This window comes from Podarcis filfolensis (assembly GCF_964270895.1).
Source record: "Podarcis filfolensis genome assembly, chromosome: 10".
NCBI lineage: Eukaryota > Metazoa > Chordata > Lepidosauria > Squamata > Lacertidae > Podarcis > Podarcis filfolensis.
The window spans coordinates 31361992-31388040 of NC_139612.1; the positions used below are offsets into that span (position 1 = coordinate 31361992).

Genomic DNA, 26049 nt, shown 5'->3' on the forward strand with positions numbered 1-26049 from the left:
ATGGGCCCGGCGTTGGAGCGGGGCCGCCTGGCGGCGGGTCTGCTGGTGAACTTGGCGGCGTCCATCTGCATCGTGTTCCTGAACAAGTGGCTGTACGTGCGGATGGGCTTCCCCAACCTGACGCTGACGCTGGTGCACTTCGCCGTCACCTGGCTGGGGCTGTACCTGTGCCAGGCGCTGGGCATCTTCTCCCCGAAGAGCCTGCGGCCCCGCCAGGTGCTGCCCCTGGCGCTCAGCTTCTGCGGCTTCGTGGTCTTCACCAACCTGTCCCTGCAGAACAACACCATCGGCACCTACCAGCTGGCCAAGGCCATGACCACGCCGGTCATCGTCCTCATCCAGAGCGTGGCTTACGGAAAGACTTTCCCCGCCCGCATCAAGCTCACCCTGGTGAGGAGAAGGGCGGGAGCCAGAGAGCCAGGGCGGGAGGGGGGCCATTGCGCACCGGCAGAGCGGCCCCCGAAACCCTTCCTCAGGCCCGGGGGGAGGGAAAGGGGAACCAGCCGCTCTCGCACGTCCAGGCGATCGCTGCCCTCAAACACTTTGAGCCAACTCCTAGGGGCCGAGGGGACTTCGTCCCCCACCCAATGAAATATTTGAGCCCCCCCCATTTAATAGGCATTGCCATTCAAATAGTGATCATGTGATCGATTACGTGGGGTGGGGCTTACCTGCCCCCCCATAATTTAATTCAAGTTGGCACCCCTACGCACAAAAAATCAGAGCTTTGTCTTCTGAAGGGATACCTGGAAGCCTCTCCCGCCTTTTTTTCCTGTCCCAGTTTATGAAGGCCGTTAATTCATTCTGCACAGGCTCAGAGGCCCTTTCTTTTTCTTACTGCGTTTGCCCTAGGTAGGCTTGCTGCCGAATAGGAGGGCCTGGCGCAGACGACCCTGCTCGCTGGTTCTGAGTAAAAGAATCGGATTGCCCGTTTCTAATGCAGGGAAGTGATGTTCCGGGAAGGCAAATGCCTTCTTGGTCCAGTCCTGTTAAATAAGGGGTGACCTTACCATTTTTCAAAAGCATAATTCAGTATGCTGGTCTTCTGAAGCTCATGGAGAAGGTGGACAGCTGAGGTTGTGAAGTATAGGAGATAAGAAAGGATAGGAAGTAGTGAGATGTCTGCATTTTTAATATCAGTGCATTTCAATTAAGAATTGCTAACCATGCTGTTAAATTTTTTTATTTATAAAAGTATATGCCGCTAAAGCACAAAACATCGGAGCAGTTTACAACACTGAAAAGATAAAAACCATACAATAGAGGCATAAAAAACTAGAAAAGCATATTAAGCCCCCCCCCCCCCAGTTAGGGCTGTTACCTGATAAGTAAATCTTAATTGTTTGGGTTGTAGTAAATTAATATGTGGGTTGAATTTGCATAAACTTCCATAAGAGCAAAAAAAAATAGCATTGAAACAAAAATTACACTTGAGTTGTATGTTTATTTCCTCAGATGTATCATAGCCAATATAATCGTGAGCTGCATGTGATGCAGTTGCTACAGCACTTGTGCAAAATAGTGGTCTTTTAGGCTGTTTCTTGAAGAAAATCTTGTATCTCACCAGAAACCTGCCCAATGTTCTGAGTAGAAGATGCATTTTTAGTGGTAACTGCTTTCATTTCAATAGCATTGCTTATGTGTGACTTTTATTGGTAGTGTTCTTTTTCTTCCATCAAATTATATATTGATACAGCATCTCTGGATGTGACAGCTGAAGCTTGGACTTTGAGGCTTATAGATAAGAAAAGTTTTGTTCTGTTGAATTGTATGAGCAGCAAATGCATAGAACATGTAACATTCTTTTTCCTTTCCTTTACAGATTCCTATTACTTTAGGCGTTTTCCTAAATTCCTATTATGATGTGAAATTTAACTTTCTTGGCATGGTATTTGCTTCCCTCGGTGTTTTAGTTACATCTCTTTATCAAGTGGTAAGTAAAAAAAATGACCTTCTATCATATGCAGTTTTTGATTCAAAATAATAACTGTCTTGATGTAACACTCCTAAATCTTCTACCTTTTTTTCTGTCTATCTCAGATGGCAGGTCCTCCACTAATATATTGTTGTGCATTTACCACTCTTGACAACTGTAAAATACGAAACCATGGTCATTGACACCAAACTATTTGTCTGCAAGCAGTAGACAAATGTGTATTATGTGGCTACATTCTTTATTTTGGGGTTAAATATGCAATATTTATTCAAAGTGAAATCTGGATTTTAAACAAACCAACATATTAACATTTCCACGCTTACAGTCTCATAAAACTCAATCATGGCCATCTCTCAAACCCACTGATTTAAAGGCTACTTTTCTATGTAAAAAGAAATATGGGGAAATGTCTGAAGTTAGGTCTTATAAGTGATATATGGAGCTTATAGCCCTAAACATACTTACTAGGGAGGAAGGCCCAAAGAACCCAGTGTGGGTTAACTTCTGAATAAACTGGCTAGCATTAAGAGTCCAAAAGAGGTACCAGACACAATGGGGATGAGAGAGGGGATACTTGAATTTAGGTTGCTTTTTTTCTAAAAGGAAGGAGTCTCTGTTCTGATCTTGAACAGGGAACAAGCAATTTAGGAGCATTGAATATAAAACCCTGTACAACTCTGGACCAGGTTACCTGAGACAGACTTCCTCTCCATTGCCCAGTAACAGCTTTAAAATCAACAAATGGAAACTGGTTTATCTTGTCCTGGCCTGATAGTTTGTGGTGCTGCTGAGGTGGGATTTTTCACTAGTGGCACCAGTGTTATAGAATGCACTCTATGCTGAAATACAAGAGGTTCCATCTGTGTTAGTGTTCTGCTAGCTTTTGAAAGTGCACAGGCATCCCCTTGGTCTCTTGACCCAAGTCACCTGTTTTAATTGCTGTGGAGTTTTAATTGGATTATTTTCTTTTGTATTTAATTGTGGGTGTTTGTATAAATAGTTTTTATACTTTGCAAACTACTTAGAAGCCTATTTTGACACTAAGCAGTATATACATGAATAAATTAAAATCAGCCCAGCCATGTTTGCAAGCTTATTTAGAAGTCTTGGCCTCCAGGCACCATCTTGATTCATATCATTGCATATGAAGAGATCCAAACAGATAGTTTTCTGCTCTCTAAGCAGCTACAATTTTGCAGTTTCTGTGTACTGCAAGATTAAAAAAATAAATAAATTATATGAAGTAGTTGCAAACCAATACCTTTTGTTATAACCACCAGTTAAAATTAATGCTTGTTCAGGAAGTAATTTGACTCCATAGTTAAACATGGCATTTTTTTCTTGATGATCTAAACCTATGCTGAATCTCTCAGAAACCCAAACCCTGTGTCATTTAAGCCTGTGTAAAGAAAATCCATTGAATTTCCAAATGTTTCAGCTTTCCTCCCAAATTTGGATAAATTGGGCTTAGCTGTCCTCTAACGTACGTATAGATTTTTGTTAATGTATATATCTACGTTACCATTTTTGTAGAAGGCGCTAAAAGATTCCTTACAACTTATTACACTTGGATGTCACAGGTTATTAATGTATTTTTCTTGATTTTAGTGGGTAGGAGCGAAGCAACATGAGCTACAGGTAAACTCTATGCAGTTGCTGTACTATCAAGCTCCCATGTCTTGTGGCATGCTGTTGTGTGTCGTTCCCTTCTTTGAACCAGTATTTGGCGATGGTGGAATATTTGGTCCCTGGACACTTTCTGCTGTGGTAAGCCTTTGTTTTGTGTCTGCCTTTTAAAAATAAAAATAAAAAATAAAGTTTGAGCCTGCATATTTGAGTAGTATCTTCAAAATGACAATCCATAGTAACAGTGGTGCTCCAAGTAGAAACCGCTTAGCCAAATGTAATTTCTGGACCATCTACTTCAAATAGAGGGTGGGGGAGTGTCCCAAGTTTTGCAGTTACAGTCTTGCCTAAGTAAGTAAATCTGGACATGCAGTTACTGGAATCATGGGGAATTTTATGAAGAAGGTCCAGCTACTCATGAACTCTAAAGCCCATAGAGGTCAGTGCAGCTTATACCACCCAAAATACAATTAATTTAAGTGTAATTAAATTCACTCTATAGGAGTTGATGGAAGGGCAGTAAAGTAATGTTTATCCTTCCCCAGCCACAGACCTCTTGGGCAGAAGCAGAAGGGCTTGATTTACACAGAAGATATGCCAATGTATCTGCCCCTAGTGTATCTGCCCGGTTAGTATTGCTCTGCCCATCTCATATTGTAATCCGGTATGGATTTACTTGGAGCGAACTGTACCAAATATAATGGGAGTTTACTTCTGAGTAAACATAGGATAGAACTGCATTTGCTCTCTAGTAATAAGGCTGCTAAGTTGATGGTTCTATCCTCCTTGGGAACAGGTATGTCAGACTCTTCAAAGAAAAAAATCTTAACAAAAACTTTAAAATAAAATTAATATTCCATTTGAATTAGATTGATTGATTGATTTTAGGTGGTTCCCAATACATAAGATTCTCCAGGCAGCTTGAAAAAAAATATAAGCATACAGTAATACAAAATACAGTACAATGCTGTACTAATAAAAATCAGAATAAAAAAATAAAACCTTTCCCAGCAGTGACATAAAACAATTGAAACTCCCAAGGCAGCTAACATCTGTACAATGTATATGCCAACAACATAAGAATCCATTATGTTAATGTGGAATTATTGGGAATGAAAAAATGGCATTGTGGCTTCTGGCCCAATCAAGGCCCAAAGTTGTCTGCCAGGGTCAAAGAGAATTCATGCCTCCTGTAGTAACTGTTCAAACCACTTCCAGGAAGAACACTGTGCTTTGCAAACCAGTATGGGTTTTGTTTGTTTACAATCCATATTTGCTTATTTGACTGTGAATTTGCTATGCTGTATTATGTTGTGCAGCTGTTCAAACGTTTTAATGTAGTGATGCCTTGAAACATGTTGCAGTGCTCATGTTTTGTTTTGTGTGTCTATTACTTACCCGCAGTTTATGGTGCTGCTGTCTGGAATCATAGCCTTTATGGTGAACTTATCTATTTACTGGATCATTGGGAATACTTCACCAGTCACGTATCCTTTTCTCTTTTTTGGTCTTATTTCTCACTTTCAGTTGAAAAAAATATTTCTTCAGTATTCACACTGGTATATTTAATAAAGAAATTAGGGTGCCAGCCAACTAATAATGAACATGTTTTGTTTTGATTACAAGACTGCAAAAATGCAGTGGCTTGTAACCCACAGCCCTGCTACTTCAGCTGTGGTGGGGGAATGTAACTGTTACTCTACCCTCTCCTGTCTGCACCCCTCACTGGTCACAAAAATTACTATGAAGAATCCTCCAACCCACCAGCCATAAGAAGCCTTTTTATACCAGGTCAGACTGTTGGCCCATGTAAGTCCAGCATTGTCTGTTCTGACTGGCAGCATCCTCCAGTATTTCAGACTGGTCTCCCCCAGCTCTGCTGCTTGAGATCCTTTTTAACTGGAGGCAGAAGTGGCCAGCATGATGGAACAGTCTGATTTATAGGTAAAAACCAACCCCTTAAAATCACGATAATGAATTTTTAGTTTGTAGGTAATGATCTGCTATACATAAAGCATAAAAGTGTCGATTATAGTAGCTGAGATGTAGCTAAAACCCAAAAAGCAGCTGGAGGGGGAGAGGAAAGGGTGAAGAAAGAGCTGGGAGGGGAGCCCTTTCCCCATCCTTTGGACCCCCTGGGAAACTCAACAAACTGCTGTAGCTGGAACTGAGTGTGGAGAGTGCAGCTGAATGGGACACTGCTGTGGCCAACCTGAGGAAGTCCCATCCACCTTGGACCTGTCCATAAAAGAAAGTCTAGAGTGAGAGACTAGGGTGATGTTTGCTGTTTTCAGGAACTCTTCTCCTTGTGAGACTTGTAGGTGAGCTGAGTTTGTCTGGACCCTGAGTAAGAACTCAGGCTTGTTTAAGTTGTCTGTTGTTGCTTCAGTGTGCTGTACACCACTTACAGATATTTTTTATCTATTAAGAGGTATAGAAACAAAATAATCAGAAGTTGGGTTAAGCAAGTGATGGGGATACCTAGGTAGCAGGCATGGGCTGCAACCTTGTGCACTTTTAGGCAGCTTATTAAGCCTGTTGACTGCAGTAGGGTTTAAGCAGCCAAACTTTCCACAGGATTGTATCCACTTACAAGTAAGTGGATAAAAGAACTTGACATGTTTTACATTTGACAAGTATATGCTCCTTAACAGATCTGCATAGCTATAATATGTTCGGACACTTCAAATTCTGCATCACCCTCATGGGAGGGTACCTCTTATTTAAGGATCCTTTATCAATTAATCAAGGCCTTGGAATTACATGCACATTGTTTGGAATTTTAGCTTATACCCACTTCAAACTTAGTGAGCAAGAAGGGGGCAAGAGCAAGCTGGTTCAGCGTCCATAGAACAAGTGCTGATATGGATGGTGAATGAGTCATTTTAATATGCACTAGTTTTGAAACAAGCAAAATAAGGAAATAGATGCGCCCAGTTGCTGTTAAGGAAGTGCATTTCTGTTATTTTTATATAAAGGATCAGTTTTTTAAAAAACCAAGCACTACAAAAACTCAATTTCTACAATCTTGGCCTGTCATTTTTTTTCTATTCTGTTAAGTGATTTCTATATTTAAAATATGGTTCATAACTACAGTGGCAATTCTAAGAGAACTCAACTGTTTCATACCAAATGGACTCATCAAGTTAGATGTGACATTAATTGCCAAAGGAATTCATTCTGCCCTTTTGATTATGTCAGTATTACCATTTCTAGAAAGGAGGCTGTCTGCTGATAATGTGAAGTCAAATGAACATTGTATCTTCTTGATCTGGTAAAGAATGGAAAATCAAATTTTGTTTTTGTTTGTTTTTTCTTGTATTTTTTTTTGAATGAAATATTGTATAACATAATCATGCATAGATTTATTTTTAACAATCCAATAGAAAGCATTTGTTTCTGAGAATTAGATTTTCTTCATTTACAGTTAAGCAAAATTACAGTATTCTAGTATTATTAAGACACCTAAAACAGTCTGATCCTTTGCAGCATGATCAGATTTTTAAACTCTTTAAAAATATAACTGGCTGCAGGGCTGGCTCCTGTAATCTGAAATGCTTTTCTTCATGCCCACCTTTAAGGGTCCTAGAATTTTTCATAGAAGAGGGTGGATTCCTTAGTCAACCACCTTGGGCCAGTATGGGTATAGTATTTCCTGTTCCTGAACTGAGTTTGTGTACTTCTCCCAAGTTTGTGTAATGCCCCCTATCCATCCCCAAGCTTTAAGCATGATTAAGAATTGCATCTATACCAGGGTCAACCATGGCTAATGCCAAGAAGCATTTGGTAAATAACCATGATTTTTAATCAGTTTCAGTTCTTGGGTTTCAACTGCTGGTTAAGATTAACCCAGGGTAAAGTTAACAATGTTGACAATTAAGCAGTAGGAGGATTTGCTTTAGGGGGCGGGGGGAACTAGTAGGGTGGCAATTAAGATCCTCAGGTCCCTTAACATAATTAAGGGATTCAGTCTGCTCCAGCCTCTTATAATAGAACTACATGGGGTTGAACAGGAAGATGGGAATGCTTCCAGACAATTGCAGATTATGTCTTAACTGACAAATCAAGATTTCTGCAAAAATTTTAAGTCAGGCGGTAAAGCCTTTCAGGAGGGGAAAAAACTATGGAAAAGACTGAAACTGTAAGCCTGAGATGTAAAACTAGAAGATTGTGATTTCAAAAAGAAATTTGCTTTGAAAGGGTATATAGTTTTTGCCTCATAAGCTACAAAATTCATTTGATAAATACATTAAAAGTTTGTTTGTTTGTTTGTTTGTAAAAAACGCCTTGTATGATCAAAAGCAGAACTTCATATACTGCCTGTATTTTATTTCTGTCTATGTAGTTTTAGGAAGACGTGACCAAGAACAAATAACTGAATTCTGCAACTCCTGTAAAATGAACTGTATACTAATTTCTTTTGATAAAAGTGTCTCTTCACAACTATGATGCAAATCTTAGATCCCAAATTCTTTCAGTGATTTGAGCAATACGATGTAGAAACAACCACCTCAGAAAAGGGCCAGTGTTCAATGATTATTCAGTTCTCAAATGTTTTGGTTGTGTTTGTAGCCCAAACCCTTCAGTAGCCTAATATACCGGGGGGGGGGTCCTCTATTTTGATAGACCATTTCATTTCATGTCTAACAGTTTTAGATACTTTACAAAATTAGTTACTTTCTTAAATATCTGTAATTAGTGTTAAAAATAGGCTGCAGAAAAATATGTTCAGAACAGCATGATCTTGAAGTGCGTATTGTTCCAATGTATGCACTGACAAAATAATTTTGCACTAATTTTGTGCTGTGCACAAGCTTTTCTGAAAGATAAATACACCACAAGGATCCGTTTAATTAAAACAAAAGACTAATTCAGATGCCTTTATAAAGACACAAAGTAGCCTCTAACAACGTGGATTCAAGAGGTATAATGTTCCTGCAAGTCAATTCTGTGTCTGAAAAGGTAGCATAAAATGGTTAAACTCTCTATCTCATTCAACTGTAACATGGTTTGAAGTTGTAGGATATTACTGTAAATACAGTGTACAATAAGAATGTATAAGGTACAAATGGCGCTGAACGCTGGAGTTGGTCTTCTCAGTGGCAGAAAATGTAAATGAAATGCACAAACTAAGAACCCAAATGTACGCATCCTGTAGTTAGAATGAAGAGAGGTTTTATTTAAATTCTTGGTTTCGCTGATTGAATAAAAGAGTTCTTAATTATTAGCCTTGCCTAAGGACTTTCTTTGAAACAGTATAATTTGTCTCCCTTTTAAGTTTTTTAAGAGCTATGGATATGGTGGTGGTGCTTTCATTTAAGAGAACAGTATTGTTAAAGGTTGCTGCCTCTACAATGCAAAACTATTATTACGTGCACTTCTGCAATTCTATATCTGATGTTCCCCTATATATATTTCATAATCATAGGATGAGAAGTTATGAGTCATATGCTCACTTTGCCATAAACAGATTTCTAACCATTCCACTAGTGCAAAATTGACATCTTGTCTTCCCAATCTTTATCAAAAACTTGTACATCTCAGCTCTGTTCTGCACTTTGTTTTGGTTGTACATTAACCATAAATACTAGAGGCACTACACTTTCCTGTTGAATCAGATCTCTGTCTTAGAGACACACAGGCCTCTTTCATAAGAAGAGAAGCAACCTACATTCCTTAATGTCTTACTGCCTGGTGCAAATGTTTAGAATGTATGAGGCAGAAAATATACTTAAGGCACATTGCACATTTTACCTACTGTAATTTACCAAATTCCTCATGGCCACAAACACCGTTAAACTCCCTCTGAGCTGTCCTGAGGTTATGAAGCTTAGACTTCCAAAGACGGAGATGATTGCCTCTCCTGTTGCTATGTCCAGCTAACCTCATTAGTCTCTGTTCCTTCACTGCTGGGTTTTGTGGAAGGTGAGTTAGTGTGTATTTCCCAGGTTAGAGAGTGGATTGGAGGAGTGGTTCAATGAAGTATAAAAACAGTAAGCATGGGGAGCGAGGTGATGAATTGAGTTGTGGGGAAATCTCTGGAATTTGCTTCAGAAATTAAGAATTAGGGAACTGAATCCCCATCTAACATGGGTCAAAGCCCATGATGGGTTGGGGGTTTGGGAATCCAAGTGAATTGAGCCTGATGTTATAGGACACAATAAATATTTGGAATCAGATGTCAGTACAAATGACATGATTACGCACCCAATTAAATACGTGGCACTTTTCCACTATTTTACCTAATCTACTTGATGCACTTATTAGAATAGAGTGTGCTCCTAATGTGTTTCTCTTCAGCTTTGTTTGGGAAATTTGTCTATGGATTTGTCTATGGATTTGTTCATGGATCCCTTGTGAAACTCAGCTGTTTAATCAACCTTGCCAGTAACTTGTTTCATTAATAATAATAATAATAATAATAATAATGAATTTATACCCCGCCCATCTGGCTGGGTTTCCCCAGCCACTCTGGGCGGCTTCCAACAAATTATTATTATTATTATTATTATTATTATTATTATGCATCAGAGTAGGATTATCTGATCTGCAACTCTTGAGTATACTGATTTACTGGGACGCAGGTGGCACTGTGGTCTAAACCAGAGCCTCTTGGGCTTGCTGATTGGAAGGTCGGGTCAAATCCCCACAATGGGGTGAGCTCCTGTTGCTCTGTCCCAGCTCCTGCCAACCTAGCAGTTCAAAAGCATGCCAGTGCAAATAGATAAATAGGTACTGCTGTGGCAGGAAGGTAAATGGCGTTTCCATGCACTCTGGTTTCTGTCACGGTGTTCCGTTGCGCCAGAAGCGGTTTAGTCATGACCCGGAAAGCTATCTGTGGACAAACACTGGCTCCCTCAGCCTGAAAGCAAGATGAGTGCCGCAACCCCATAATCACCTTTGACTGGACTTTACTGTCCAGGGGTCCTTTACCTTTTACATTTTAACTCACAATACCTTTGCCTCCTGTTGCTATCCTTTCACCTGTACAAATAGTTGAAAACTGCACAATCATGCATGACATGGACTCGAGTTTGCATGGCTTATGCTTGGGTACTCGAGTTTGCATGGCTTATGCTTGGGTACTGTGTGCCCTTAGGGTAACACTAAAGCAAGCACACTGTCACCATGGTGGTTTTCCACTGGAGATATGCCAAAATGAGGAGTGTTCATTATGTTACAAGCAACTTTAGTACTTTTAGTGATTGGTGGGTAACTATGCTTAAGTAACTAGCAATTCTCTCTCAATTCACTGACTTTGTTTTCATGTCTTGTTTCCACAAGATGCCAATTTGTTCAGAAAGTTAACTTCCTCATTGACAACATGACTGCTGGGGGTTTTTAAAAAGCAAAAACATCTTAATAATTTCTGAAATGCCGTTTAGCCTGGTGTGTGACTTAGCTGGGACAGCACTTTTTTTTTTAAGACCTTGTGACTTCTTTCACAAGCTATAGCCTTCAGCATTCTGTTTGCAGAAGCAATATAATTTGTTGCCCCACCTTCCAACTTCCTCCTTTAAAATCCTATTTCAAAAGTAAGCTAGTTTTTCCAACTTGATAAAATCTCAAGGGCTGCTGGGGGAAAGGGCAGAGGTAAGAAGAACACTTGCCCATAATTGAGCCTGGCGCAATGGGTCAGTATGTTGCGGTTAACCAGAAGGTTGGTGGTTCAGTCCCACCCAGGGATGGCTGTGGGCAGAATTTCTGCATTGCAGGGGGTTGGACTATATGACCATTGGGATCCATACCCTACAATTCAATGTTTCTATGAATGTTGGCTGATAAGGGCTAATGAGGTGAGTCATGAACAGGTTTTAAACGGAACTAAAAAAGTACAAGTATGGGGTATCATTTCTCGTTCTAATTTTGCATTCTCCCTGTTCTAGCTGCCCCATCCCCTTTTTATCCGTATAACCTAGTTTGTTTTGGATGTAGTGTTTGCACAGTGTTCATGTCTAACCTGAACCTGCTAGAAGTGTGGTCATTGTCTTTGGGAATCAACTTTTGCTAACCATTAGCAGATATTGACTGTTTGGGGCATACTACCTGCTCCTTCTCTCTTTAGCTGATGATAGCACAATTACACTGCAGTCGTCTGCACTGTCTACTCAAAAGTATTTCCCACTGAATGCAGTGGGGCTTACTTTAAGGAAACTAGGTGCAGGATTGCAACCTTAATTAAGCCAACAGGCAGCAGCCTACATGATCTCAGGCAAGGGGGATTATGGAGGGTGTAGACATTTATTAAACAATTCTATACATTGTTCCATAGAGAAATTAAACTTTCCCTTGTTTTTATTAAGGCTAGAGTGAAGGCTTAAATGATGAAGAAAGGTGTGTGGGGGGATCCATGCCTCCATTAGAACCAGACAAACAGGTAAGAGGGAGCAGGGTGGATTCCCTGGAGAGCATATATAGTGTGGTGCTTTGGGCGACATAAGGGCGCAGTTACTTTATGTGCACCCTGGGGACATATGGTGGGACGCACAAAACAAGATGTATAGAAACCAGAAAGGGGGGGGGGCATGCAATGGGCATTTTTCTGGTAACACAAAACAAACGCACAGAATAAGTTTGAGGGTTTGAGCGTGTGTGTATATATGACTGTGGCGCATTTGCAGCTGCATGTGTCACTTTAATGGTGTGATCTGGGCCAGAGATGAGAATATAGGTCGGAAGAGGAGTCTCAGCTGCGCAGCGGGGTCCCAACCGCAGGAATGTTCAGCGTTGTAAAAAACACACATACCCAGGACTTTAAATCCCCCCACACACACCGCCACTACAAGTGAAGAGCACAGCCAATTACTGTCTGGTATAAGCGCGGCTTGGCAGCGAGGAAGCCGCCTTGCGGCCGAGGCACTACGTCGCCACCCTCCCATCCCGCTCCTTCCTGGGGTGGCGCCAAGGAGGAACCCGCTTGCCCGCCCGTCGGGACAGGCTCCTTGAAAGACAAGGCCGCGGCGGCATTTCACGAACAATGTATTCGACAGTTCCTTCGGAATAGGCCGGCAGAGGCCCGCTTCAACACGCACCCTACCGAGCAGGGGGCGGGGACGGCCCCCGAAACACTGCAGGAAAGGCCGTGAAGCGCGCCACTGGCGCCAAGAACCGGCTGCCGGGTTGGGCAGGGCCGACGGGGGCGCTCGAGAGACGCCGCCACAAGAAGCCAGTTGCGCCGCGGCAAAACCCAGGCAGGGCATGGCCGTGTTGTCGGGCCTGAAATGGCGGCCTTCGGCGTGGAATTCGGCCTCCTCGGCCGTTGAGGTAGACGCGTGCCTTTCCCTGCGTGTGGGTGGGTGAAGCGGAGTCTGCCTGGGAGAACTGAGGCGAGGGCCCTTCCTGAGGGAGACCCGTTGAGGTACGGAGAAGGAGGGAAAGGGCAGTGTGTGTGTTTATGTGGGGAGGAGGATCCAATGGCGGCGTCGGGGCTCCCCTCCCGCCTGACTCAGTGTTGATCTTGCGAGTCACGCTCGGGCATGTCGGGCCGCGGCCAGCCAGGGGAGCGAAGTCCGGACTTGCCCCGGACGAAGTCGTAGTCCGGCCGGTAGGCGACGCTCTTCATACTCGACCCCAGGCGGGGCCTTTCTCTGCGTTTCTTTCGGAAGCGGCGGTCTAACCCGGGTGAGGAGACGGGCGAGCTGAGGGCTTTATGTGGCTCCGCTTGTTGGCGGGGACACCTTGGGGGGGACGGACATAAACCCGTAACCGCTGAACCTAACCGAAGATCCTTCTAATCTTCACAGGGAAACGTGCAATACGACTAAGATGGCCTCTACTACCGACCAGCCCATCGAGGGCACATCTGGCAGCAGCCAAACGCGTCCGGAGAAGTTGGTCAGTATTCGGGGGGAGCCTTTCCCCAGGGGACTCTAGTGCAAATGTTAGATTTTTAGGTTTGCAGGAAACCTGCTAGGACCACGCAAACCCGTTTCATGTAAAGGATTTGCCTCTTCCTTTGTGGGTTTTTTGTTTCGTTTTGTTACGGTGCTACCGCCTTCCCCCCCCCAAATCTTGAACAGGAACATCACCTTTTATGTTTCCAGGTTAAACCCAAGCCGTTGCTGCTGCAACTTCTGAAGCTTGCTGGTGCAGAAAAGGAGACTTTTACTATGAAGGAGGTAAGTTACGGTTATTGCAGAGAATATTGTGGTGAAACTTAATATATAACCTGTAACAATCAATAAAAAACGATACAAAAATGAAACGGCAATTAAACAAAACTGCTTAAAAGCTAAATAGAAGTTTGTCGCTGTAGGTTCTTCTCAGTTCTGCCTTTTTACCTACATAACTTAACCTTAGGTTCAAATTCTTGATTGTGCTACGGCTTGATGAGAAACAATTTTAGTTAAAATGCGTATAGTAATACTCTTGAGCTCAACTAGGAAGTGTGCTAGTTGATCTTGTATTACAGAAAAGTGCATTGTTTTATTTTTGCTCTTACAGGTAATGTTCTATATTGGTCAATATATTATGTCTAAACGTTTGTATGATGAAAAGCAGCAACATATTGTCCACTGTGCAAATGATCTTCTGGGTGATATCTTTGGAGTACAGAGTTTTTCTATAAAAGAATGCAGGTAAAAATATTTTTTGCAGCCTGGTATTAAATGCTGAGCACATGTTATCTTACGGGCACATTCTTACATGCCAGATACTCAGTTTTCTACCCTCCACCCCAACACACCAAGTGCTCTCCTTAACCACTATCTATAGCCAAGGTTTGTTCTCTGTTTGGCTTACCATGATGTGTGAACCAGGCCTACATATTGAAACAGCCCTTTTGTATCTAAGATCTTTTGGAGAGTGCTTATTCCTCCTTTAGATGCTCCTATGAGTTGCCTGGTGACTGGGATGTCCAGTTCTGTGCCTTTATCCTGAATCCCACTTATTGTGTTGTCCTCATTCAGTAGCATTGATGTAAAGTAAGCACAGCCTTTATAATCCTTTATTTTTAAAAGGCTCTAGCCTTTAAGGTTCAATCAGTATCAAATGATCTAGGTTTTTACATCATGTCTTCCAATTTTCTTAATATTTTGTATCTTTTGAATGATCACAACTAAGTTTAAATCTAAAATGTTAATTTTTTATTTCATCCCATGTTTGAGTTATGAGGGTTTTAAATTTCAAAAATTTGACAATTTTGGCCTTGCCACCAGACTACACAAAAACCTTAAAAACTCAGCCCAGAATTGAGATGTTTCAAAACTAAAAATACCAATCCCTTCAGAACTTCATGGGCTTTAACATGATAGGCTTACTTTAAATTTTAAAGTTAAGTTACAACATTTAAAAATTTAAAAAGTGATTAAAATTAATATGATTAAAAAGTCCCCAAAAGTGTATTGATTAGTTAATATTGCTAAGAGCTACCTGCAAAATTTCATTTTGGGATCTCAATGGGATTTCATTAAGAAAAAAATATTTTGCACATGTTTGCCTTATTGAGTTCTATTTAGTATAAATGGGTCTTCTTAGAGTAAAATATAACAGAATAAACAAGACTTCAAACTATAATATCAGTTACTTCAGGCATTTCTTTAGAAAATTATTCAATTAAAAGGTATCTGAAAAGCTAGTCAGGCTTTTCTTTTAAAAATGTGTTTCAAAGCAGAGGGATAGCTTGCTGTTGCATGGTAGAAGTAACACTTTTAAATAATTATTGTTAGTACTTCATTTCATTTAAATTTTAGATTTAAACTTAGTTTTGATCATTCAACAAGTGTACAACATATTAAGAAAATTGGAAGACATGGGGTAAAAATATTGGGTCACTTGATATAATATGACCTTCTATATTTTATCAGAGGCTAATATACAAATTTTGCTCCATAGGACGCACCTGACCATAAGAGGCATCAAGTTTTTAGAGGAGGAAAGGGGGGAAGCCCCATTTTTGGTGTGATCAGCTCACAGTTGTGCAGCTTCTTTTGCAAGGGGGAAACACCCTGTTTTTTGGAGGATCAGCTCAAAGTTGTTGGGCTTACTTTGCAAAGGGAAAAAATTCTGTTTTTATGGGGTTCAACTCATAGTTCTGCAGCTTCTTTAGGAAAGGAAAGGGAGCGGTTTCTACAGTTTCCAAACAGATAATCTGTCTGGCCATGTGTCAGCCAGTCACATGTTGCTGGGGAAACAGCCTCCATCTGCAGAACATTCAACAATGAAAGCCTGGGCAAGGGGGCGGGGCCAGAAAGGGAGCCAGCGATTGATCACACACTCGTTCCATAAGACGCACAGACATTTCCCCCTTACTTTTTAGGAGGAAAAAGGTGTGTCTTGTGGAGCGAAAAATACGGTAGGTAATAGGGGAAAGATCACATAATTTGAACTGCTATTAGGCATGGGGTGGGTCCAGGTTTTTTTTTAACCAAGGTGTCGAAAGCATATAAATATCTAGTTCATAAACTTTTAACTTTTTTTTTTTTTAAGGCAACTACGTTTGATGATTTCTAAAAACCTGACAGCAGTCAGTCAGCAAGGTAAGCTAGTTTGCTATAATGATGCTTTTCTTTATCCTGGATGAGGGAAGGACGTGATAATTTTAAGTTGTACAGTAAGGTTGATTTGGGTTGGTTTGACATCACCTTGAGGAAGCTAAGCAGGTCAGTTTCTGGATAGTGTCTGGGTTGGTAACTACCCAAGAACTTCATGTATGCTGCCCTGGGTTCCATGATGGAAAACAAATAAATAGTAAATGGGATAATCCATGCAACCTTCACCAGTTTTAACTGGTGTGGATTACTGTTTCAGCTGTAACTGAAACTATATGGAAAAGAATTGCGTACATAAATGCAACAGTGTATATAGGTTTTGATGGAGGTAATAATGGAAAAACAATTGGTATAGTTTTTTGTAAAATATGCAGGGATATAAGATATGTAAAATGAACCATGGAAAGAGGAGAAGAGAAGTCACTGATATATAAGTATGTAAAATGTTTATTTGGAATTGTAAAACAGAAAATGTAATAAAAATCATATTTTTAAAAAAGAAAAACTAGAACCAACCATCTATAAAAGGAACAGCTGGGAGTTTGTACTGCCCCACCTAAAATGGATTATTTGGATTGGGATACCTATGTGCTGGGCTTTTCCCAAGAATTATAAATAGGAACAGTTAGGACGGTGATGAATAAGTGGCTAGTAAGAGCACTGATTTACCCATATGTGGGTTGAAAATAGAACTAGTATTCCACTCATTAAAATACCACAATTAAGGTCCTGAACAGATCCAAATGTCTGGATGAACCCAGTCTTCCAGAATGCACCTGCTTGCCACCATGCAGTTGTTGTCATTTGTGAATCATACGCACAAATCATAGAAAATATAAGTGTGATTCCCAGTTGTAAACCTTTTCTATCCCTAAATTTCTCAAAATTTGTTCTAGTTGGATTCAGTTTTTAAATGATGAACATAGAAAAGATCTTGAATTTGAGGATTAATTCATGTAAAGCAATAAATAAACTTCATTGATTTGTCTTTTAGGTTATTACAATTTTTTTTGCTGTTCACATGTTTGTGCATTACTCCAATGCATACTTTATTCCTGAATTAGGATTTTGAGCAATTTATATTTATGGAATTGCAGTGTATTAATCCGTTTGTTCTTAAATGTGTATTTGAACCTCCTGCTGTCCCTTTTTGATGACTTCCAATATGTATTTCTTTTTGAAGGCTCTAGTAATTTTAACACATCTGTGAATCAGTCCAGGTGGCAAGTAGAAAATGGAAATACTATAAAGGTAATTTTAATTACACGTTACATTCTTTATTTCCATACTTTGAAGTGTAACATCTGGAACGGTAAAGATTAAAGAGATATCTGAGGGGTTTGGCTTATTTGTTTGTTTTTAATTAAACAGGAATCGGTGCAGGAATCCAGTGAAGCCAGTTCTTCTAGGAGAAGAGCACACAGTGAAACAGGTGAGCACAGCCTTCTGCTTTATCGGTTTCAGTGCTTATAGTAGCTCAGGTATCCAAAACTCAAGTCAGTGATAGAACAGACAAAGTTAAATGTTTGTGAGAAGACTGACGTTTTGCTGCTTCAGGCTTGAGGGTTGGTTCCCTGGTGTCTTGGTGGAAGCGATTATTTGAAAATCCCAGTACAGCAACCCTTCGAGCCATGGCCTAAGTTCCACACCTTCTGTTTTGCATATCTCACTCCAGTGTGCTGGGTGATAACTTGTCATAGCTTACCATCCTTTATGAGCAGACATATAGCTGCCTGCTTATAACTGGATGTCAGTGTGGGCAAAAAACACTTCTGGATTCCTGCTTTTCCCTAGCTTTTGTGGGGACATAATCCTTATTTCAGCTAAGTTTATCACCCAAGAAACTTGTGAAAACTGAAATCTTCTTTCCCACAAGTGCTTCTGACCTTAGCTGTTTGTATTGGAGTTGCTTGTCAGTTTTCTTCAGCCTTTTGAAATTGTTACTTTAATATTCATAACAGTACTTGTGTACATTATAGTTATTTGCATTTGCCATAATAGCATTGTAGAGGAAGTGATTATTTGCATTTCCCAAATGGGACCTGAGACTGAGAAAGTTATTTAAAGCAAGTGTGCTGTACTGAGAATATGGACCTCACTCATAGATTTACATATTATCTCTTCTAACACCTGAAATGTACGATTTCCTATGCATCTTTACAGCTGCAGTCCTATATTCACTTACCTGGGTGTAAGCACCATTGAATTAAATGATTTCTGAGTAGATACGTATCTGATTGTGCTATATAATTGCTGTGCTTGTTACAATGGAATGCCAGTGGCTTCTGTGCAAGCTTCTAACACTATACAGTAAATGTGGAGTGATGAAAATTATATTATTGCAGTGAGAAGTCTTAGGGGCATCAGTACTTTTGGATGCTTTGGGATAACATGGCAGAAAGGAGAGAGAGGGAGAGAGAGACTGAACCAAGAAGTCCCATACCAAAATCAGGAACTGCAAAGCTTGTAGAAGTACAGTGGTACCTCGGGTTAAGAACTTAATTCATTCCGGAGGTCCGTTCTTAACATGAAACTGTTCTTAACCTGAAGTACCACCTTAGCTAATGGGGCCTCCTGCTGCTGCTGCGCCGCTGCTGCACAATTTCTGTTCTCATCCTGAAGCAAAGTTCTTAACCCGAGGTACTATTTCTGGGTTAGCGGAGTCTGTAACCTGAAGCGTCTGTAACCTGAGGTACCACTGTATTTGCTAAGAGGTTGGGTTTTTTTAATCCTGCAGAAGAAAGTCCTTTAGAAGATAAGAATGATGAAAGACTGAAACGGCATAGATCAGACAGCATTTCCCTTACATTTGATGAAAGTCTTTCATGGTGTGTAGTAAGCGGTTTACCTTGTGATCTTAGCAACATCAGCAGTTCCACAGGCTCTTCATCAAGTCCGGTAAGTAGTAATGGACTTTCATGAGGAAACTATTTTCTTTAAGTCTCTCCCGTTTTTTTTAGGTTCTCATTGTGTCTTAAAATTCTATCACCAGATGAAATAGAGGACAGTGCTCCTGCACTTTTCATAGTTGTGTGGAAGAGTGAAATTCAGAAGTTATAGCTTGTCATGCAAATTACCTGCTGAAATTGCCTGTTCTGCACAGCTGTTAAACAAGCTGGAACCCTGCCCTGTTTTTCACCTGCCCTTCCAGTGTACTGTAGAATTGTCCCCGTGTATACAGAATGTAGTATGCCAGAGAGAAGTTCTCTAGGCTACCCTTCTCTGCAATTTGCTATTCTTCACCCCCCCCCCCAAAAAAAATACAGGAAGCATTCAGTCATCTCATGTATTCAGAAACAGTAAGGTCCATTAATGGGTTTTTTATGTGCTAAGCTGTCTAGAATACTTGAGCAACTACTGAAAACTATTTGCACCCACGCCCAATATGTTTTGGTCACAGCCTGAATCTTTTCCATTTGGTAATGGTTATGACCATTTTCAATGATGAAACCAAATTCTGCTGAACAGAAATAACAGCATCAGAAAAGAGATAATTTCTCTGAATTGCTGACTATTAAAGTTTGAACTTTTCCCATATGGATGACCTTCTTCCAATTATGTAGCGAAATTAGTGTTTGAATACTTAGGTGGGAGCAGCCTGAGCTGATTGTTCTCAGTATCTTAATCTACTGGTGCTTAGTAAATGTTGAAACAGAATGAGCTCTAAGACACATTTTAGGATGGCATGTGTTTCACCACTACTATTGTTACTGCTAAGTGTTTTCAGAAATGTATAGTACCCTAGTCAAAGCAAATTTAAGGATCTAACTTGAAAGCTTAAAATCACTTGGTACCTGCCTGGGTGAATTGAGACACATAACTCATAATGTCTCACTGTGTCAGCCTGTTCATGTAAACCAATGTTCCAGTTTCATCTCTTCAGCGCAGAGGCCCATGCTCCTGTTTGCTCTCTCTCTCAAACCCCATTGATAATGTTTTTTTCTGGAGATTGTCATTGCAGCAAAACATTTAACGTGGTGGTACATATTTTTGGTTGTCAGAATCTGTTCATATTTGGACAGCTACTAATATGCAGTGATATGTATCTCATCATAGGAAAAGCTTACCATGCTCCCAAAGGGAGGATTGTTACCAGAAAAATGCCCATTACATATCCCCCTTTTCCCCTCTCTGTTCATCGCTGTGTGCCCTGCCACGTCTCCAGGATGCACATTAAATAAGTGTATCCTTACGTTGACTCAAAGCACCACCCTACACATGCCCTCACCTATCTTCAACATTTAAAGCAGATACTTTCACTCTAGCCTGCTTAAACAAGGAAAACCTGAATTCCTCTATGGAACTATGTATAAGTTCGCTTGTAAATGTATTATTCTTGAGCCTGCAGTGTGTGTGTATGTTATATTGTGAGAATCTTTGGGTCTTCCATAATCCCCGAAGCCTAGGGTCATGTTGGCAGGATGCCCATCAGGGAAGCTCCCAGAACTGCAAAGTGTTAGTCGCCCTAGAAGGTTGCCCTGTTTGCTCAGGTACTCTACATAAAATCAATCTCCGGATCCTGCTGAGCACTGCTGTTATCATGTTGACTACCCCAAGCTCTATTTTCAGTGTCAATACTTTGTGTAAACTCTGTCTGGAACTTTGTGAAACATGCTGATCTTCAGGCATTTGACACCCTGGTCTGCCTGACTCCACCTAGTATGTGATGTAACCATGACACTTATCCCAGGTGACCCTGACACTTGCAGAAGAGGGTGTCCTCCTCCATGCCAAAAATGCAAACCTTTAAAAAGATGGGTTTTTCCTTGTTCTGGGTCCTTCACCTCCTGACTAGGGGTGGGAGACGGGAAGAGAAAGACTGTTGCAACAGATAATAAAAGATCAGCTTTGCTTTCACTAGAATTCTGCCTCAGCTCATTCATCTCTGACTGGTAACAAACTAGTCAGGTTGGAAAATAAAGTTACACAGAATTTTGCTGCAATTGATTAGTCTCCCCATACTGACACAGGTTTATTTCTGTTTCTTCAAGCAGCTCTTCCCTTATTTCCATGATTATTTCAACAATGTATTTTACAGAAATAGGTGGCTATCTATGGAATTCAAAGCCATTAATTTCATTACTGTTAGTTCTAGTTACAAACTTGACTAAAAGGACATTATTACCTCTTCCAGGATCATGACAGCTTAAGTGAAACAGCGGACTGGCTGGATGAGGATTCTGTTTCAGATCAATTCAGTGTTGAGTTTGAGGTTGAATCCATCTGTTCAGAAAACTACAGTATCAATGAAGAAGAATCTGAGCTTACAGAAGAAGATGATGAGGTAGGAGAATTAAAGTTAATTGGAATGGTAGTGAAGAAAATCTATGAACACTTGACTCAGACTGGCAGCCACTCGCATCTTAGACCAAAGCCTTTCCAATGACATCCATTTACCTGGGATTGAATCAAAATATGTGCTCTGACTGCCACTGTCCTGTGGACCTTTTCCAAATATGCTTTATTGGTTTTCTTGTAAGTTTCCCCCCTAACAGTTATAGTTCCTAAAAGTTTCCGGGAAGCACAAATTGTTATCTGATAAATGGTTAAAAAAAGATGATGATTATAGAGACTGACTTGAAGTCCTTGTTAAGCTTTCTGACAATTTTTCATACCATCCTCTTTCCCCTCTCCAGTTTTTACTGTTAATTGTTTTTGCAAAAAAAAAAAAAAAGTTGCATAATTTCTCAACAGGGTAAATTATGTTGTCCTGTTGATATAGTATTGTCTGTATTCCAGGCAGATTTTAATGGTAGAGAGGATCACAGTGATCTTTTGCAGTGTTGGAATCAGTTGGAACCTCAGTAATTCATGGAAGAGAAATATAACGTTTACACTAGTACAATTTGTCTTTTTGGAGTTCTAACGCCTTGCATATTTGTGTAATTGGAATCTAAACATTTTCTTCCATCAGATGTATGAGGTAACTATATATCAAACTGAAGACAGTGATGTGGATTCATTTGATGATGATCCTGAAATTTCACCAGGTGTAAGTAACTTCTTCATTTAGAGTAAATTGCAGCTTTTAAAATTAGATGTTTTTGTATATGCTAGAGCAATATTCCCCAACCTCATGCCTTCTGAATGTTTGACCACAGACCACATGACCATGCTGGCTGAGGCTGATAGGAGTTCTGCATTCCAGATGTTTTGGACTGCAAGGTTGAGAAAGGTTGCTTTAGTGGGTAGGCTATGTTGGAAAATGGGTACGTCCAAAGCAAAAAACAGTAAAATAGCAGGTCAAAGCAGCTAACATTAGGAATCCTGGGTGTGTTGGACAGTAGGAATAGACTGTTGATCTCTTCTAATTTATGGGTGTCATGCCAATGAGATAGAAGGTCAGGCAATGCACAAGAGCCAATTAGTCATGCAACTTTTCCCCAGTAGATGCCAGCTAGACAAAGGGTTTTATGCAATGTGCTACAGTCAAAACTCTGTTGTCGAATGTAATCTGTTCCAGAAGCCCGTTTGGCTTCCGAAATGTTCGACAACCAAGGCGTGGCTTCCGATTGGTTGCAGGAGCTTCCTGCGCTCAAGTGAAAACTGCGTTGGACATTTTGCTTCCAAATAACATTCGAAAACCGGAGCATTTCCTTCCGGTTTTTGGGCATTCGGGAGCGGAGATTTGACTGTAGCACTACAGTGGTACCTCGGGTTGCATATGCTTCAGGTTACATACGCTTCAGGTTACAGACTCCGCTAACCCAGAAATAGTGCTTCAGGTTAAGAACTTTGTTCAGGATAAGAACAGAAATCGGGCTCCGGCGGCGTGGCGGCAGCAGGAGGCCCCATTAGCTAAAGTGGTGCTTCAGGTTGAGAACAGACCTCCGGAACGAATTAAGTACTTAACCCGAGGTACCACTGTATGTCGCTTGGCAGTACAGTATAGCACAGGTGAAATGGTTTGCACCAATGGAATGTTGCTGGCCAAAACTATAAGCAAGTTGCTGGTAACTTTGTTGCACATCTTGCAAAACAATTTTCTGCTAGTGCAACTGTTTCTCTGTTGAGCAACATTAACTGATAGACCTCCTAGCCCACAGTCTGCACAATCAACACTTATTTATATGATGCTGAAGGCTAGTGGGATTGCAGCCCATGCTTCCTATCTTGAGCATCCTTCCTCCTCCTCTTGTGGGTGTAGTAATATCTGCATATGATATCCGGTATTCGTAATACTTGAAATAGAGCCGCTAAAATCAGTGGACCTAAGCCCACTGATTTCAGTATGTCTTAATCTGGTGATATCACCAATGTTTTTTGACTGTGCAGAGGAGAAAAATGGTTGATCTTTGCTTTTTTATTTTGGTAAATGGTAGCTTAACTGTTTCATGTCTAATTGACTACAGGATTATTGGAAGTGCTCCAAGTGCAATAAAATGAACCCGCCTCTTCCACGCCATTGCCCAAAATGCTGGGCTCTTCAGGAAGACTGGCTTCCTGAGAAGAAGACTGAAAAGTCTGTAGAGGGCAAAATTGAAGATGACACACCACTGGATCCCGAGGAGGGCTTTGATGTTCCTGACTGTAAGAAAGGGAAAACACCTGAAGATGAAGCAGAGGACGACTCAGAACAGAGCTCTGACTCTCAGAAAAGTGAGGACTATTCTCAGCCATCTACATCTAGCAGTATGCTTTGTGGAAGCCAAGAAGACTATAAAGAACCTGAGAAGGAAGAGGCTGAAGTCAAAGAAAGCACTGATTTAGTTTTACCCCTTTCTGGTGTGGAGCCCTGTGTCATATGCCAAACTCGGCCCAAAAATGGTTGCATAGTTCACGGAAGGACGGGACACCTCCTGTCATGTTTCACATGTGCAAAAAAGCTAAAGAAGCGGAACAAGCCTTGTTTGGTCTGCAGGCAGCCAATTGAGATGATCCTGCTAACTTATTTTTGCTAACTGAGATACAAGCAGAATTGCTTCAAGAAACCCTACAGCCCTAAAATAAAATTTTGTACAAAAAATATTGAAAGTTTACAAAAGTTTTTATACCTTCTTCACAGGATTTTCCTACAAGAGACAACATTGTGCTGAAGCCGATGGGTTTAATTGTAATGTTCACAACCTCCTTTTTAGCCCCAGTAGCAAACAGTTAGCCCAAGCAAAGTGATGTATGGAAGCATGGCAACAAATGAACGGATTTAGTGTTTGTGGTGAGATCTTTTTAGTCTTATTCTTCCAGTCCAAATCTTCTGTGTCTAAAAATTGCATTCTTTATTCAGAAAAGAGATTGAAATTACAGCATTTTTTAAAAAGTGTACTAGCTTCCATTGTTTTCAACCATGCTTGAAGACTAGATACATCTTGCATTTACAGAAAAGTGATTTTAGTCAAAAGGCTGTAGGGCAAACTCTGTGCAGAGAGACTGATAATCTTTTAACTCTGGTTAAGGGATCAGAAGCAAGCTGTGGAATTGTGGGTATTTCTTTCACCACCTCTCTGGAATCCATTGCACTGTAACTGGTTATTAGCAGAAACAATATTTTTGTCCCTCAAGCATGGTTTGAATCCAAGGTAGACGGAAGCCTGGTTAGTCTCCCTTTTTTAAATAAATATTTTACTTAAGTTTTCAAGAATACAAATTAACCTAGTTTCATTCCCCCTTTTATTTGCTTTATCTTCTTCATACGTGCTACAGCCCACAGTTTTTGCCTCCATTTGTGTATTTGAAGACTGTGCAGTCATTTGCAGTTTGGGGTGGCAGGTTGTGCCAGTGCAGCTTTGTTAGTGTTAATGTCAGTGTTCACACATACATGGTTCAGGCAGGAGGAATAAATTTGCTCTAGGGCTAGGTAGAGAGCAGCATTTTAAATGAAGAGCTAACAGATCTCCAGCACTAAATCTCCAGTTACCCTTTCTGGAAGCCTACACGCTTTTACCAGGCCTGCAACAAAGACCATTAGGAAGTGTTAATGGGGGAAATCGGTATTCCCTGGATGATGGAAAATAATAGCTAGTCTGCAAAATCCAGTCAAGTGTGTTTAAAGGGGTTATTTGAATCATAGCCACCATATCTGCATTTCTCTGGTAAAGGTTTAAAAGTCTGTTAAACTGAAATTAAATTTTGTTTTCATCCTCAAATGATTTTTAAATGTATATCCTTAGTCTCGTTGGCAAGAGACTTAACATTCCATTTTTGCCATTGTAATGGGTTTAGTTCATTTGAACAAAACGTAAAATATTGAAATTCAGTGCAATAAATGTACAAAATTTGAATTTAACAAATCCCCCGTTTTCAGTAAATCTCACTGGTTTCCTTTCTCTAACTGGCTTGTTACCTTCTGTATTTAAATCATGCAATCAAAACATTTTGTATTTTATGTTAAGGACGTGAGTCTGCTGGATCACACCAAAGGTCCCATCTGGTCAGCATTTTGTTCCCATGGCGGCCAAGCAGGACTTGAGCATAGCAGATTGCTTATTTTGGTTCCTTATTTTTATGCACTGTGTCCTCTTGTATAGGGGCAGGAACAGGTCATGATCTCTCCCAACCACCTGTTTCTGTATCATCAGGAGGGCATCCAAAACACTATTACAAAGGTTTTGCACATGAGATTTCTCCAACTTTGGCTACCATAACAATGGCACTGAATACCAGTATTGTATCTTTTTAGTAAATCGCTGAAAATTGATACCCTGTTCATACCTGAGTACTGGCTTGAGCTGAAGGAAGTTGACACCTGGAGGGGCCACTGGAACCCCCTATGCTGCTTTAGTAACGGCAGAATAAACATGCATGGAAGTTTGTTGTAATTATAACCAAACACAGAGTCCACCCAGCTGTACTCAGAAGTTAGTCTTGTAGTGTCCAGTAGGGCCCCTCCCCCTTGTGTTTAGGATTGCAACCTCATGGTACTAATTTGGTATCCTCATTAGGAGGCCTTCATGCATTTTTATGAGGTGCTAATTGGAAAAAGAAGGTAGCTTAGTCCTCTGGTAGAATCAAATATTGAAACCAAGTGGTTCATAAATGTCTTAATAAAAATTAGCATAATTG

General features: G+C 40.6%; 2 protein-coding genes and 1 long non-coding RNA gene across 5 annotated transcripts; 2 read left to right on the forward strand and 1 right to left on the reverse strand.

The window, feature by feature from the left end:
* SLC35E3 (solute carrier family 35 member E3) lies at nt 1-8789 on the forward strand (the record flags this gene model as incomplete). The annotated part of the gene is made up of 5 exons (XM_083574697.1): nt 1-390; nt 1823-1933; nt 3545-3703; nt 4967-5049; nt 6227-8789. 5 exons carry the CDS (start codon nt 1-3, stop codon nt 6411-6413), a joined length of 930 nt encoding a protein of 309 aa, XP_083430823.1. The 3' UTR covers nt 6414-8789.
* LOC310744028 lies at nt 4933-6835 on the reverse strand. Its single transcript, XR_014539360.1, has 2 exons — nt 5905-6835; nt 4933-5629 (listed from the first exon to the last, which is right to left on the reverse strand). It is a non-coding gene; the product is annotated as an uncharacterized lncRNA (long non-coding RNA).
* Nucleotides 8790-12376: 3587 nt separating the features above from the next.
* Nucleotides 12377-25295, forward strand: MDM2 (MDM2 proto-oncogene). 3 transcript variants are annotated; one of them, XM_083574598.1, is made up of 11 exons: nt 12377-12920; nt 13306-13396; nt 13606-13680; nt 14006-14139; nt 15989-16038; nt 17234-17301; nt 17422-17482; nt 18788-18948; nt 21185-21334; nt 21965-22042; nt 23403-25295. In XM_083574598.1, exons 2-11 carry the CDS (start codon nt 13328-13330, stop codon nt 23949-23951), a joined length of 1395 nt encoding a protein of 464 aa, XP_083430724.1. In that variant the 5' UTR covers nt 12377-12920; nt 13306-13327; the 3' UTR covers nt 23952-25295. The 3 variants fall into 3 exon arrangements, with proteins under 3 accessions (XP_083430724.1, XP_083430726.1, XP_083430725.1); XM_083574600.1 differs by having other exon boundaries at nt 12431-12826; XM_083574599.1 differs by lacking the exon at nt 12377-12920 and adding an exon at nt 12968-13183.
* Nucleotides 25296-26049: the final 754 nt, after the last annotated feature.